This window comes from Pipistrellus hanaki (assembly GCF_964339955.1).
Source record: "Pipistrellus hanaki genome assembly, chromosome: 2".
Classification (NCBI taxonomy): Eukaryota; Metazoa; Chordata; class Mammalia; order Chiroptera; family Vespertilionidae; genus Pipistrellus; species Pipistrellus hanaki.
In genome coordinates this window covers 184,098,355-184,113,515 of record NC_140504.1, presented here as the reverse complement: position 1 = coordinate 184,113,515, position 15,161 = coordinate 184,098,355, and the positions used below count along the sequence as shown (strand labels likewise).

The 15,161-nt window shown below is 52.9% G+C and overlaps 1 protein-coding gene across 1 annotated transcript; it reads left to right on the top strand.

Annotated features, from left to right (window-relative positions):
* The first annotated feature begins 1,815 nt into the window (after window positions 1–1,815).
* On the top strand, window positions 1,816–14,795 carry SMPDL3B (sphingomyelin phosphodiesterase acid like 3B). Its single transcript, XM_084871797.1, has 8 exons — window positions 1,816–2,025; window positions 6,360–6,573; window positions 7,650–7,747; window positions 9,676–9,819; window positions 10,829–10,995; window positions 12,957–13,137; window positions 13,224–13,357; window positions 14,223–14,795. Exons 1-8 carry the CDS (start codon window positions 1,965–1,967, stop codon window positions 14,592–14,594), a joined length of 1,371 nt encoding a protein of 456 aa, XP_084727923.1. The 5' UTR covers window positions 1,816–1,964; the 3' UTR covers window positions 14,595–14,795.
* Window positions 14,796–15,161: the final 366 nt, after the last annotated feature.

Genomic DNA, 15,161 nt, shown 5'->3' with positions numbered 1-15,161 from the left:
GCAAAGACCAGCCATGATATACAGGTTTGTTTGTTCTCCAAGAGCTTGTGAATTTGCCTCTCAGTGACAGGGTTAGGTGAGTTCCGTCAAGAAGCCAGTTGCTGCCGAAACCGGTTTGGCTCAGTGGTAGAGCGTTGGCCAGGCTCGATTCTGGTCAAGGGCATGTACATTGGTTGCCGGCACATCCCCAGTGGGGGCTGTGCAGGAGGCAGCTGGTCAATGTTTCTCTCTCATTGACGTTTCTAGCTCTCTATCTTTTTCCCTTCCTCTCTGTAAAAAAATCAATAAAATATATTTTAAAAATTAAATTAAATTAAAAAAAAAAAAAGAAGCCAGTTGCTGGCTGGACTGACTGCTCTGAGGATCTGGCAGTGTTACGGATGAGACAAGGGGACCTTGGTTCTTGTCTCCTCCAAGGAAAGATTTCAATCAAGAGACAAAGTGTAGAAAAGCAAGCAAGAATTCATTGACTGCAGCAAAAAACACATGTAGGATGTGAAACAAGGAAGAAGGTAGAGCCCATTAGTGTGGCTCAGTGGTTGAGCATTGACCTATAATCAAGAGGTCAAGGTGAGGTGAAACCAAACAACCAGTGGGTCCAAGCTGCCTGTCGCTACAGGGTTGAATCATAGATGAGTTTTTACTCCCAAACTGCCGGCAGCATGGGGGAGCAGCTGGCCATCCACAGAAATCTGCTCTGCAGCCCCCCATAAGCCAGCTGCATATGTAAGGTAGGACAAAGATTCCACGGGGAAGCAGGGATCTCAGGCACGGAGAGGTAGGCTTTGTGGGATTACCCAGGATGTGCTGCCGCTGCCCTTGGCTCCCCTGGTTGCAAGTCTCACAGGGTCCTCAGAGTTTAGGAGATAAGTGCCTGTGGGGGGAGGGGAAAAGGACAGGAGGGGCTTGGGCACATGAACTCCCTGGGACCTGCATTTTGAGGGGTTCTAAGGCGGGGCGTTTAGGTTTGGGGGGAGGATCAATAAAATATTTATCAGCTTTATGCTGATGTACCAAGATGAGATTTATTATCTTAAGTTGTTTATCCTTGGGTGTGGTTAGCAAGTGGCACTATCTGTCTCCCTGAGGGTGATTTAAGCTATTTACCCTCTGGTTGGGGAGAAGTACAAACCATTATCTCTTTTCTTTGTTTGTTTTTGTGTGTTTTTTAAAATTTCTTTATTGATTAAGGTATCATGTATTTGTCCTCAACCCCCCATTCCAATCCCTCCCTCACTCATGCCCACCCCCCATTGTCCTCGACCACCGGTTAGGCTCATATCTGTGCACACAAGTCCTTTGGTTGATCTCTCTGTCTTACCCCCATTCTCCCTCTGAGGTCCAACAGTCTGACCATGGCTCCTTATCTCTGGGTCTGTTCTTGTTCACCAGTCTATGTTGTTCACCATTTCCCCTAGATGAGTGAGATCATGTCCTACTGGAAATATAAGAATCAAAAAAATGAGACAAGCAATAATCCTTATGCTGAAAGGCATATGAATCAGTCTGTAGAGAGTTTCTTTCTGGGCCAGCAGTTCTTTTGAGACCCAATTTCAAGGTCAAACGTTTCCTTATGTGTACATGTCAGCAATGATATTTCAGTTCTGGAAGGTGGGCGAACCATTATCTCTTAAGTGTCCTTGGTTTAGGGAAGAAAGGACTTGATAGGTGGCTGCAAGCTGCTATTTAACCATCTGCCTTAGCTTCCCTTTTCCACTTGTCCTGGGATTTTCCGAGCTTCCTATTAGCCTATAACTGTGGGACGGGTGCTGCTTTCTATACCCAGTTCACACCCTGCTGGACAACGGAGGAAAAGCCAGAGGAGCTTTCGATGACTGGAACCACCAGGTGACAGGACAGGAAGCTCTGCTCCGGCGAGCAGCCACCACTACCATTTAGGAAGCCTGTGGCTGGAACAATAGCGCCTGGAAAACCCCTCGTTCCCTGTGACGCAAGCCCCAAGGATGAGCCTGCTCCAGCTGCTGGTGTTCCTGGCCCACTGGGGAGCCGCCAGGGCTGGACCAGGTAGGCTCTGCAAATGCCTTTGATGTCTTCTGTGACCTCAGTGTTTCCGGGGAAGGGGTCCTGGCCCTGAGGGTCCGCCATGGGCCAGCAGTAGTGTGGGTTTCTGACTTCCTGCAGGAAAAATGTCACAGCTGAGTCCAGGAGTGTTAGAGGATGTTTATTGAAGCTGCAGACAATGGAACAAGGAAGGGCTGGGGAAACCAGCCTAGGCTGGCCTGCTTTGGCTTACTAAGAAGTCCGAGAAAAGGGGCCTTGGGCACAGGTTCAGGAGGTTTGTCTGGGACGAATGGCTGCTGGCCTGGCTGCAAGCCTCTCGGGTCCTTTCCCGGTGAGGAGATACATGCCTGTGGAGGGGGGAGGGGAGAGGCTCGTGTGCTCCTGGGAGGGAAAGCTGGTGCAGGACCTTCGTTTTGGGGGGTTCTACAGGCTGGGCATTGAGGGCGGGTCTTATGCTGATGTACCCGAATGAAGTTTATTCTCTTAACTTTATCTGCACTGAGGTATGGTTGGCAAGTGGCACTGACTGGATTTCTGTTGTGTCTCCCTGAGGAGGGTGATTTAAGCTATTCACCCTCTGGATGGGGAGGGAAGGGCCAATCATTTCTTCTTCAGTGTCTTTGGTTTGGGGAGATAGGAGTTACTAGACGGCTGCAGACTGCTCTGCATGTAGGTTTTCTAGATGGCGGTGTGCTGCTGTCTCACTGTCTTCTGTTTCCCTGTTTCACGTGTCCGGGCTTAAGCCGCTCAGAAAGCTGGAGGTGCAGCTAAAAATAGCTGGGCAGGGAGGCCCTCAGAGAGTTAGGAGGCGGTGGGGGTGCTGTTTGAGCCTGAGCGTTGTAAGTGGAGGTGACCGCTGGCCAGGGGAGGGACACCGGCCTTGCTAAGAGGTAAGGGGGAGACATCAGAGCAGCCTGCTGGTAGAGGAGGAAGGTGGCAGGAGATGGTGAACTCCCTGAACAGATGTTGGTGGAGGGCTGCCATGCCCCAGGAGCTATTCCAGGACCCGGGAAAGAAAGGAAAACAGGCAAAGCCCCCGTCCCCACAAGCATCCCTTCACCTGGAAAGAAACAACCCAAAAGTCAGGTGTCCGTGCACAGTGTTCCCGCAGGTAACAGGGTGATGGGAAGTAACACCGCAGGAGAAAGGGGGTCCTTGCAGGGTGGCCAGAGCAGAGCTGCCTACTAAAGGGGCATCTGAGCAGAGACCTGAGGCTCAAATGAGTGAGAGAAAGAGCCATGTGGACATCGGGAGGAGAACATTCCAGAAAGAGGATGGACAGGGCATAGGCCCCGAGCTGCACATGCAGGTGATGTGCGTGAGGATGAGCAAGGAAGCCAGCGTGGACCAGGGAAGGTGGGAGAGATGAGGTCAGGGAACCAGGGAGTGGGTGGCAGCAGCTCGTGTATAAATTTGCAGACAATTGAAGGAGTCAGAGGGAAGTGGGACACCGTTAGAGGGTTTCAGGCAGAGCTGTGATGTGATCTGACATGTAAACCTTTAAAAGGAGCCTTGGGCCGAACCGGTTTGGCTCAGTGGATAGATGGTTGGTCTGCGGACTGAAAGGTCCCAGGTTCCGGTCAAGGGCATGTGCATTGGTTGCAGGCATGTCCCCGGTGGGGGGTGTGCAGGAGGCAGCTGAACGATGTTTCTAGCTATTTCTCTCCCTTTCTTTTTGTAAAAAAATCAATAAAATATATTTTTAAAAATAATAAATAAAAGGAGCCTTGGGCTGCTCTGCTGAGGAGAGGCTGTAATGACCGGAAGGCAGGGGAACCAACTGGTGTCTGTGTGCCTGGAACTTTCCTAATTTTGCCACTTAAAGTGTGGCGCCTGGGACCCTCCTGCAGTCCTGGGCAAAGGGGAACGGCCGGTCACCTGGGAAAGGAGAGCAGCCAGACCAGGGGAGGCTATTGCCACCATCGAGGGAGAGAGGAGGGCGGCTCAGCCGGGGTGCAGGACCGGAGGTGGTGGGAGATGGTCTGTCTCTGAACCAGACTTGCTGACAGGTGTGACGGACAGTGGGTGTGAGGCGGGACTCCAGGGGCTCCAGCTGGAAGGACAGCTGTCATTCCCTGATGTGAGGGAGGAGGAGATGGCAGTTTGAGGGGACCCGTCCAGTCTGCGATGCCTGTGAGAGGCTAGATTGCCATACAGTTAGAGGGGAGGCAGTGGGAGGGCGGGACCTGCAGTTTTCCTTCGGATTCTCCACTGCCCTTCTCTGGGGTCCTTTGCCTGAAGCCATCGCGAGGATCCAGCAGCCTTTCTGCAGCTGCAGAAATGGAGGCCAATGGGAAGGACTGGCACAGGTTCTGCTCCATTCTGGTCAGTCCTCTGGTCACCCACTTCCTCAGACCCTACTCAGGAGCAGCTGAGAGCCTGGCACACAACCAGCACTGAGGACGATGTCCAAGCAGAGCTGACGTTTGTTTATTGAGCAGTTATGCTGGGCCGTGCTAGGTGCTCAGTGGTCTTTGTTGTTGTTGTTGTTAATCTTCACCTGTGGATATTTTTTAAAATTGATTTTTAGAGAGTGGAAGAGGGGTGGAGAAAGAGAGAGAGAGAGAGAGAGAGAGAGAGAGAGGGAGAGAGAGAGGGAGAGAGAGAGAGGGAGACATGGGAAAGAGGCACATAGACTGGTTGCCTCCTGCATCCCAATTCCAGCCGGGGATCAAGCCTACAACTGAGATACATGCCCTTGACCAGAATCGAACCTGCAACCCTTCTGTCTGTGGGCCCATGCTCTAATCACTGAGCCAAGCCTGCCAGGGCTAATGTTGCTTTTAAAATGAATTCTTGCCCAGGGGAGGGATAAGGATTTGTTTGGTCAGTCATTTACACCTCAGTGTGAACGAGTTTCTGCTTCTTTCCTGAGACCAGATTTAGGTCCAGAAAGGCTGTGAAAGCTAGGACTCACCAGGGAGGGAAAGTCAAGTAGTGGTGACCAGGGACCAGACTTCACCTCCAGCCTGCCCTGAGGCGTGGGGGGTGCTTTGCTCCCCAACAGAAGCCGGATGCCTGGGCCCAGCTTCCTGAGGGTTGGGCAGGTGTTGACTGAGAGACACAGGAAATGGAGGGGAAGTGACAGCAATGGCGAAGGGTGAGGAAATCCCAGCCTCAGCAGCTCTAGCCATTGAGAACACCAGCCAGGGCCAGGTCAGATTTTTGTATTTCCCTGGAGCATGGTAAAATCTGGCTCTACTAGTAATTATGGGCTCTGAGAAACCTGCCCAAGGCCACAACTAGTATGTTTGCTTAACCCTGACTCTCCCCGCCTTCGCTTTAAGCAAACACTTTTCTTAGAACTCCCGAAGGTTTCTTGAAGGTCATGCCTCAGCCCAACCCCTCATGTTGATGCTGGGGATGCTGAGGTGGGAGATGGAGAGGGCCTTGTCAGAGGTCACAGGTCAGGGTCAGATCAACTGGTCCCTGGGCAAATCCTGTGGCCCAGTTTCTCTTTCTTTCTTCCTTTCTTTCTTTCTTTCTTTCTTTCTTTCTTTCTTTCTTTCTTTCTTTCTTTCTTTCTTTCTTTTTTGCTCTCTCTCTCTTTCTCTCCTTCCTTCCTCCCTCCCTTTCTCTTTCCCTCCCTCCCTTTCTCTTTTTCCCTCCCTCTCTCCCTTCCTCTTTCTTTCTCTCTCCCTCCTTCCTTTCCTTTCCTTCCTTCCTTCCTTCCTTCCTTCCTTCCTTCCTTCCTTCCTTCCTTCCTCCCTTCCTCTTTCCTCTTTCTCTTTCCTCCCTCCCTCCCTCCCTCTCTCTCTCTCTCTTTCTTTCTAAAATCCTGTGGCCCAGTCTCCCTCCCTCCCTCTCTCTCTCTCTTTCAAAAAATGTATTTTCATTGATTTCAGAAAGGAAGGGAAGGGAGAGGTAGATAGAAACATCAATGACAAAAAGAGAATCATTGATCGGCTGCCTCCTGCACACCCCACACTGCAGATCAAGCCCGAAACTCTGGCAGGTGCCACTACTGGGAACCGAAGAGTAACCTCCTGGTTCTTAGGTCTATGTTCAACCACTGAGCCACACCGGCAGGGCTTTTTCTTTCTTTTTGTAATATCTATTTTAGAGAGAGAGAGAAACATCGATCAGTTGCCTCCCATACATGCTCCCACCGGGGACCAAACCTGCAACCTGGGTATGTGCCCTGACCAGGAATCAAATCAGCGACCCTATGGTGCATGGGCTGACACTCACCCAACAGCCATGCCTGCCGGGCCCGTGGTCCGTTTTCTCTGGACCCTTTCACCTGCACAGCTCCCTCCTCCAGCTCCTGGTTCCCCACTGCCTCCCCAGCTGCTCAGGAGGGCCTGGCCCTGAGGAGGGTCTCCTCTCCCCTGCAGGGAGGTTCTGGCACATCTCGGACCTGCACCTTGAACCTGACTACAAGGTGTCCACAGACCCGCTCCAGGTGTGCCCATCAGCTGGCTCCCAGCCGGTGCACAGCCCGGGCCCCTGGGGTGACTACCTCTGTGACTCCCCCTGGGCCCTCATCAACTCCTCCGTCCACGCCATGAAGGAGATCGAGCCGGAGCCCGACTTCATCTTCTGGACCGGGTGAGACCCACAGCACGGCTGCGCGCCCCTGGGTGCCTGCCCCTTCTTGCCCTGTCCCCTTAGTCCCCCCGAGTCCCCTTAGTCCCCCTTAATCCCCCTCAGTTCCCTTAATCCCCTTAGTTCCCCTGAGTCCCCCTTAGTCCTCCTCAGTCCCCCTCAGTCCCCTTCAGTCCCCCTCAGTCCCCCTTAGTCCCCTGAGTCCCCCTGAGTCCCCCTTAGTCCCCCTTAGTCCCCCTGAGTCCCCCTTAGTCCCCCTGAGTCCCCCTGAGTCCCTCTTAGTCCCCTTAGTCCCCCTGAGTCCCCCTTTAGTCCCTCTTAGTCCCCCTGAGTCCCCGTTAGTCCCCTGAGTCCCCCTCAGTCCCCTGAGTCCCCCTGAGTCCCCACACCCAGCCCAAAGGGACCCTGGAGGTGGCTGATCCCAAAGTCTGTGCCCTCCCCTTCGAATCTCCCGGCCTCAGCAGCATGCAGCTCTCACGTGGCTGGGGACAAGGTCATGGCATGCCTGGGCATGTAGAAAATTCCCCCGTTTTATATATATATATATATATATATATATTTTACAGAGAGAAAGGGAGAGAGATAGTTAGAAACATCCATCTGCATGCCCACTACCGGAAATGTGCCCTTGACCGGAATGGAACCTGGGACCTTTCAGTCCACAGGCTGATGCTCTATGCACTGAGCCAAACCGGATTCGGCTGAAACTCCCCGGATTTAAGTTGGAGGATGAATAATGCAGCCACTTCCACTGGGGTTTAGGGACTGCAAGCCCTAAAGATCCAAAAGCAGGGACGGGAGAAGGTGGGCGCCATCACTATCCCCATTGTACGCATGAGCTCATGGGGCTCAGAGAGTTTAAACAACCAGCCAAGGACCCACACAGGTCAATGGCAGAGCCCGGGTTTGAACTCTGTCCTATGTGATTCCCAACTTAGCCTGGCCAGACCTCTGTTCCGTGGCCTCTTTTCTCATAGCAGAGCCCCACACTACCCGCCCCCCTGCCTCTCCCCTGCCCGCACCCCTTTCCTCATTCCCCACCCTGAGCTGCACACTAACTGGCTGTTGGTGTTTTGCAGCGATGACACCCCTCACGTGCCCAACGAGAGGCTGGGAGAAGCGAAGGTGCTGGAGATTGTGGAGCGCCTGACCAAGCTCATCAGAGAGGTCTTTCCAGGTGAGAGCCCGCCATTGGTCCTCCGCAGCACTGCCTGGGCCTCACGCGGTGCCAGGGCACAGCAGCCCTCACCCACTGACAGCAACGGCACTTCCCACCGCCCTGCGAGGAACATGGGAGCTGATTGGCCTGCGGATGCACACAGAACGTATCCATGGAAATGATGAATCATTGATCGGCTGCCTCCTGCACTCCCACACTGAGGATCCAGCCCAAAACCCGGGCAAGTGCTCTGACCAGGAATTGAACCGTGACTTCCTGGTTCAGAGGTTGAGCCATGCTGGCTGAGCTAGAAGGTTTTCCAGTTGATAATACACTTGCACATCTGCTGATTTCCTAACATCCAGGATGCCATGGACTGTAAGATGCATCGTTTTATGCAGAGGGGTGCACGCAGATGTACAAGGCAAGCCGACCCAGCCCCTTCCAGGCCCTGCCACGCACTAGCTGGGTAATCTCATCAAGACACATTTCTCCCTGGGAAAATAAATGCTGGTACCGCCCAGAGCATTGCTGTGAGGCTTCAATAAGCCAATCCATCCACTCATTTAGTCAACCAACAAATATTTATTTATTTTAAAAATATATTTTATTGATTTTTTACAGAGAGGAAGGGAGACAGATAGAGAGTTATTGATAGAAACATCGATGAGAGAGAATCATCGATCAGCTGCCTCTTGCACACCTCCTACTGGGGATGTGCCCACAAGCAAGGTACATGCCCTTGACTGGAATCGAACCTGGGACCTTTGAGTCCGCAGGCCGACGCTCTATCCACTGAGCCACACCGGTCAGGGCAACAACAAATATTTATTGAGCATTTACTATGGGAGACACAAGTTTAGAGGTAGGTAGGGGACATGGTGATGGCACAAGACATCAGGTCATGACCTCATGGAGCCTGTAAGGAGCTTCCAGACGTCAGGCACATAGAAGCGGCAAAAAGAGGGAGGGATGCTCTCCCTTCTCTTGTGCCCCTGAGATTCCAGGAATTCGTGTTTTTCTTAAATGGATCCTTAATGGCTGCCAGCATTGGCTTCAGAGAGGTGAGGTTTTTCCAGACAATTAAGATGCTGGCTTCCTGCTTTGTGAACAATTCATGGTGAGCATTTTACCCCTTCCTCCTTTCTGCAGAGCCTCTAACAAACCCCACCCCCCCGCCCCCACTCCACCACTCCTGTCACACACTTCCAGCAAGTGGCTCTTCCCTTTTTGTACCAGCCACACACCTCGTTACTCAACACCTGCCAACCTACCGCAATGCCAGGCCTCTGGGCTGGGACTGGGTGCCTGGCCCCAGGTCTACGCGTCGGTATAAACTAGGTGCTCAGTAAATACTTCTGTTTCACGAGTGAAACTTCTTCTAAGACCTCCGGGAATGAACCAGGCCTTTCCCCCAACAGGAAGATGTCCCAGAATTGACAAGAACAAGGAACACTAAATACTAAGTGTCCTTTTTAGGAAGATACTTATTTTTCTTGATTTCAGAGAGGAAGGGAGAGGGAGAGATAAAAACATCAGTGTTGAGAGAGAATCATCAATTGCCTGCTATCTGCCTCACACTGGGGATCCAGCCTGCAACTGGTCCAGAGTTCAGTACTCAACCACTGAGCCACACTGGCCAGGCTAGCTTTCTCTTTCTCAGTTGATGCCTCATCTCTGACCAGAAAACTTTCTGCTGGGAATGGGGTTAGGGTCAAGGACCAGAGAACTCGCTGCTTCTCCTTCCCAGGTCTCAGGAAAGTTAAGTGAGTTTCTATTCAATGAAGTTTTCAGTTTGTCTCTTGATTTCCCTCATCTGGATAAGCACTGAATATTTTTTTCTCATTGCTCTTCTCCATCAGCTCCGATGGCCAATGGCCAACTGAAAATGATGAACTCCACGTGCTTCCCCATATATATTTTTGTATTTTTCCTTTCCTTCCCAGATACTAAAGTATACTCCGCTATGGGAAATCATGACTTTCACCCCAAACACCAGCTCCCAGCGGGGAGCAACCGTATCTACAATCAGATAGCAGAACTGTGGAGACCCTGGCTCAATAATGAATCCTTTGCTCGCTTCAAAGAAGGTACTAATACCATTTGCTACCATACGCACTCATTGTACTCAGAGGTCTAATCTAATTCATCTTTACCACATCCCCAAGAGATAGGTCTTTTCCTTACACCTTATCTTTTAGAGATAAGGAGACTGAGGTTTGAAGATACCAGATCACTTTGGCCAAGGTCACCCCTTAGGGAGGTGGATCTGATAGCAGAATCCAGGGCTGACTCCAGTGTCCATGCTCTTAACCCACGGCACTAATGAGGAGGAGCAGTGAATATTTATTGAGAGTTTATTGTGTGCCAAGCACTGGGCTCAGTGCATCACTCGACTCCTTGCAAATACACTAGGAAAGAGCAGTGACCTTCCATCCAGTTCAAGCAGGGTTTCTCTTGTCGCTATTGACCTTTGGGGCAGGTCTTTGTAGTGGGATCTGTGCTGTGAACTACTGGATGTTTAGCAGCATCTCTGGCCTCTACCCCCTACATGCCAGTAACACCCCCAGTTGCAAAGCCAAAAAATGTCTCTAGACATTGCCAAACGCTCCCTGGGGGACAAGACCACCTGGCTGAAGACAGCTGACCCAAAGACAGGCTGCCCAAGGTAACCCCAAAGACACTCCACTGCTGCGGGGCTCCCCATTGGCCAGACCAGCCAGAAGCCCGCGGCACAGAAGCCCATTGGCGTAGCTCACATAGATCAGCTCCCAGGACAAAGAGCTGAGTGGAGAAGCGTTGATGACGCATCTGGAGGGGCAAGCACACCTCACTGTTACCACCAGGATACATACAGATGAGGACACTGAGACGGAGACCTTAGGTAACTTTCCCAAGTTGCGCAGGAAATAAGTGATAGAAGCAGGATTTGAACCCAGGTAACCTGGCTCCAGAGCCTTAGGTCTTAACCCATGATGCCCGTCTCATGGGAAAACGGGAAGGGAGTATTGAGGGAGGATGTGGGAGAGTAAAGGGGTGGAGGTGTGTTTAGTCAGTGGCAGAGGACCCCTTCATGTATCCCTGGCCGTGATGTCCTAGGCGCGTTCTATTCTGAGAAGTTGCCGGGGACGGCTGGGCGGATCGTGGTCCTCAACACCAATCTGTACTACACCAACAATGAGCAGACGGCCAGCATGGCCGACCCGGCCCGGCAGTTCCAGTGGCTGGAAGAGGTGCTGAGCAAGGCGTCCAGAGCTGGGGAAATGGTAAGGGCTTCCCCCCCCCCCCCTTCTCCTCCTCCCCCACTCACTCTTGAATCACTTCCTGCCTGAGGCTCCCACCTCTGCACAAATTCACCCTCTCTTTGCAGATACATCACAGGCTGGAGTGGGGAACCTTTTCTGCCAGGGCCATTTGGGTATTATAACATCATTTGTGGGCCGCACAAAATCATCAACTTAAAATTAGCCTGTTATATTTGGTTAAACATTTAATTAACTCACCACCAATGCCTTGGAAGAGCCAGACCAAATGATTTCTCGGGCCTTATATGGCCCGCAGATCTTATATGGCCAGCGGGCCAGACATTCCCCACCCCTGACAGAGGGTCTTTATCAGCCTGGCACCCGGGGGTGGGGGTGGGGGGCTTTGTCCATCCTCAGAACAGCCCATCCCACATTGTGGGCGGGACTTGAAGGGATGCCCCGTCTGTGGGGAAGCAGGGACTGGCTGGAATGCCTGTGAGGAGGACTATCCCAGAGGTCGGGGTCCTCGGGAGGGGGGGGGGGGGGGGGACTTGCCGAAGGCACTTCCTGCCTTGACCTTCCCAAACAAGTCCTATCCCCTCGGGTGTTTTGCTAGAATCTCTATGTTTAATCTTTAAAGACCTGACCTTATAGAAACATGTGCTTTCTCAAGGATACTTACCCTGCTGATTGTATCTAGAGGTTAATTTTCCTTCAAGCTGTTGTTACAACAAAAAGCTAAGGAGGCAGGCAATCGGGGCTATTTTAGTTGCTAAAGCTAAACAGTCCCTTAGCCTTCTCTTTCACAGACATGTGTGTCAGAGTAATCTATTCATCTGTCGCTCAGGGTCTGCTGGTCAGCCCTGGCACCGTCCTTGTGGTGTGTCCAGCTCGTCTGCTGGGCTGGCAGCTCCCCCAGTACTGGTCCTGTGTCTCATTTGCTTGAGTCCCTGCACGGAACAGCCCCAGCTGGTGCTTCTGAGCACTCACTGTGCATTATCTCACTTAACTCTCAAAGCTCCACCAGTTAGGTGCTATTCCTGATGAAAAAACTGAAGCTCATGGGTGCTGATGTGGTAAAATATCAAAGGGCTTGTCTGCATGCAGATGAGCACAACCAATGGACACAGACAGCAGGGGCGTGAGGACATGTGCTGGGAGGTGGGAGCGGCCGGGGAGAGGTCAATGGCGGGGGGAAAGGAGACTTTTCTTCAAACAATAAAAAATTTAAATTAAACAAAACAAACAAACAGGAGGAAGTTTCCTTTGAACTGGGTTTGGAAGTCTGAGTAGGATACAGAAGTGAAAATGCAAAGGGCACTCCAGGTGGGAGGCGTAGCATGGGCAAAGCAGAGGTGGGAAGCATGTGAGAATACTGGGATCTGCCGGGAAGAGGGGAAGCACACGGGGTACACTTGAACCTGTCTGCTTGCCTTTGGGGAGATGGGCAGGTTTTTAAAAAAAAAAAAAAAAAAATATATATATATTTTATTGATTTTTTTACAGAGAAGAAGGGAGAGGGATAGAGAGTTAGAAACATCAATGAAAGAGAAACATTGATCAGTTGCCTCCAGCACATCCCCTGCTAGGGATGTGCCCACAACCAAGGTACATGCCCTTGACCAGAATCGAACCTGGGACCCTTCAGTCTGCAGGCCGATGCTCTATCCACTGAGCCAAACTGATTAGGGCAATGGTCAGCAAACTCATTAGCCAACAGAGCCAAATATCAACAGTACAAAGATTGAAATTTCTTTTGAGAGCCAAATTTTTTAACTTCTTCTAATGTCAGTTCTTCAAAATAGACTCACCCAGGCTGTGGCATTTTGTGGAAGAGCCACACTCAAGGGGCCAAAGAGCCACATGTGGCTTTCGAGCCTCATTTTGCCGACCAGGGAGTTAGGGCAATGGGCAGGTTTGAGAGGGCCAATGCAGGGCTAGGTGGGCATCTCTGAGCCCCTCCTGGCACTCCTTCCTCACAGGTGTACATCATCGGCCACGTGCCCCCGGGGTTCTTTGAGAAGAAAATGAACAAGATGTGGTTCCGGGAGGGATTCAACGAGAAGTACCTCCAGGTGGTCCAGAAGCATCATCGAGTCATCGCAGGGCAGTTCTTCGGGCACAATCACCTGGACAGCTTTCGCATGTTCTATGATGATGCAGGTACTCTGCCTGGAGGGCACCTGCCAGCCTTCCTCCCTCCCTCCTCTCGCCAGCCTCTCTCAGTCCCATTGTCTCTCTCCTAACAGGTGCCCCCATCAGTGTCATGTTCCTTACCCCGGGAGTCACCCCCTGGAAACCCATATTCCCTGGAGTGGTCTATGGGGGCAACAATCCAGGCATCCGACTGTTCGAATACGACCGAGCCACACTGAGCCTGCAGGTCAGGAGCCCTGGGGCTGCTGAGGCTGGAGGGGGGGGGGGGGGAGGAGGAGGGAGGGGCCTAAACACATCACCACACTCCCTAACTCTTTCCCAGCTAATCCGCACTCTAATGACCACTGAGTCTCAGGAAGGTCAAGTTACTCCCCCGCCCTGCTAGAACTCAGGATCAGACCCCTGGTGCTACCTCCAAATCCTGCCACCAAATCAGGCCATTTCTTCTTCCCCAAACTCCCTTCGCCCCGGATCATTGCCACGGGCCTCCTACCTAATTCCTCTGCCTCCAGCACTGCCCTGCGGTAGCTCACCTGCTACACACTACAGAAGAGATTAATCTCTGCTTTAGCAGTGGTTGCCAACCTTTCAGACTTCATGGACCACCAGTGGTCTGAGGACCATTGATTGGCGACCGCTGCTCTAAAGCACTTGTCTCTCTCCTGCTCTATAACCCTCAATGGCTCCCCAGTGTCCCCAACGTGAGATGGTATTCAAGTATGCCCTCGGGCCCACTGCCCACAGGTCTGTCTGTGTTCTCTACCCCGATGACACTGCAGCTAAGGCAAGTTCCCAACTCATCAAGCAGCCCATCACCTCCTGGGAAATGGGGGTGATAAACGCAGTTCCTCCATCAGATTCAGTTAGCAGATCTCTCTCTCTCTCTCTCTCTCTCTCTCTCTCTCTCTCTCTCTCTCTCTCACACACACACACACACACACACACGCACACACACACACACACACACCCTGGTCAGCAGTAAATGCTCATTAGCTAACAGCAGTCATCATGGAGGAGGGGCAGAGGCCAGGTGCAGGGCTGGGGATGGAAGCAGACAGCTGCTCACAGCCGGCCTCCCGCCCCCTCTGCAGGACATGATGACTTACTTCCTGAACCTGAGCCAGGCGAACGCGCAGGGAGCGGCGCGCTGGGAGCTCGAGTACCAGCTGACCGAGGCCTACGCGGTGCCCGACGCGGGCGCCCGCTCCATGCACGCCGCGCTGGGCCGCATCGCCGGCGACCGGGACGCGCTGCAGCGCTACTACGTGTACAACTCTGTGGGCCACGACGCGCGGGCGTGCGACGCGCTGTGCCGCGCCGAGCACGTGTGCGCAATGCGCGCGGTGGCCGCGGACGCGTACGCCGCCTGCCTGCGCGCCCCCGCCGCCGCGCCCGCGCCCCGGCTGGGGCTGCGGCTCCTGCTGGCGGCGCAGCTGAGCCTGGGCGCCTGGCTCGCAGGGTGACCTGTGCCGCCGGCTGGACCGCAGGGTTTGCCTCCTCAGTCTGGGTGTCCTGGGCCGGCGTCCCCACTGGGGGCTGGACTCTCACTGTCCCGGCGTCCGCAGGTGAACGGGGACGCGGCGGCCAGATCAGGAAAGAAGCCCAAAGACCCTGCCACAGCCCTTTTCTTCCAAGTTTTACATGTATTAAAAAAGCTCACGATAGATCTTAGTATGTGCATTACCCTTTCCATATGTAAATAGTGTTTAAAGCAACTCCCTTGCTGTTAGTGAAAGTCCCTGCCCCCACAAGGATAATGGGAGTAAAATGCGCCGCAGGGACGGTGCGCCTAGTAGATCCTGGGTCCTCGGTCTCCCCTGCACGTGGTCCGAACTCTTGAGTTCACCGAGTCCCGCAATCTGGGATCAAACAGGCCTCTCTGTTTTGTTTCGCAACGATGCCCTGTGAGAGGCCGCGGTTCTGGCCTGGGCGCTCCCCTCCGGGCCATTTTCGCCGTCCTGGGCCCGCAGGAGCCTCCAGTACAAACAGGCAGGTGGCAGCCTGAGCGACCAGAGGCGGCGCCCGGCGGC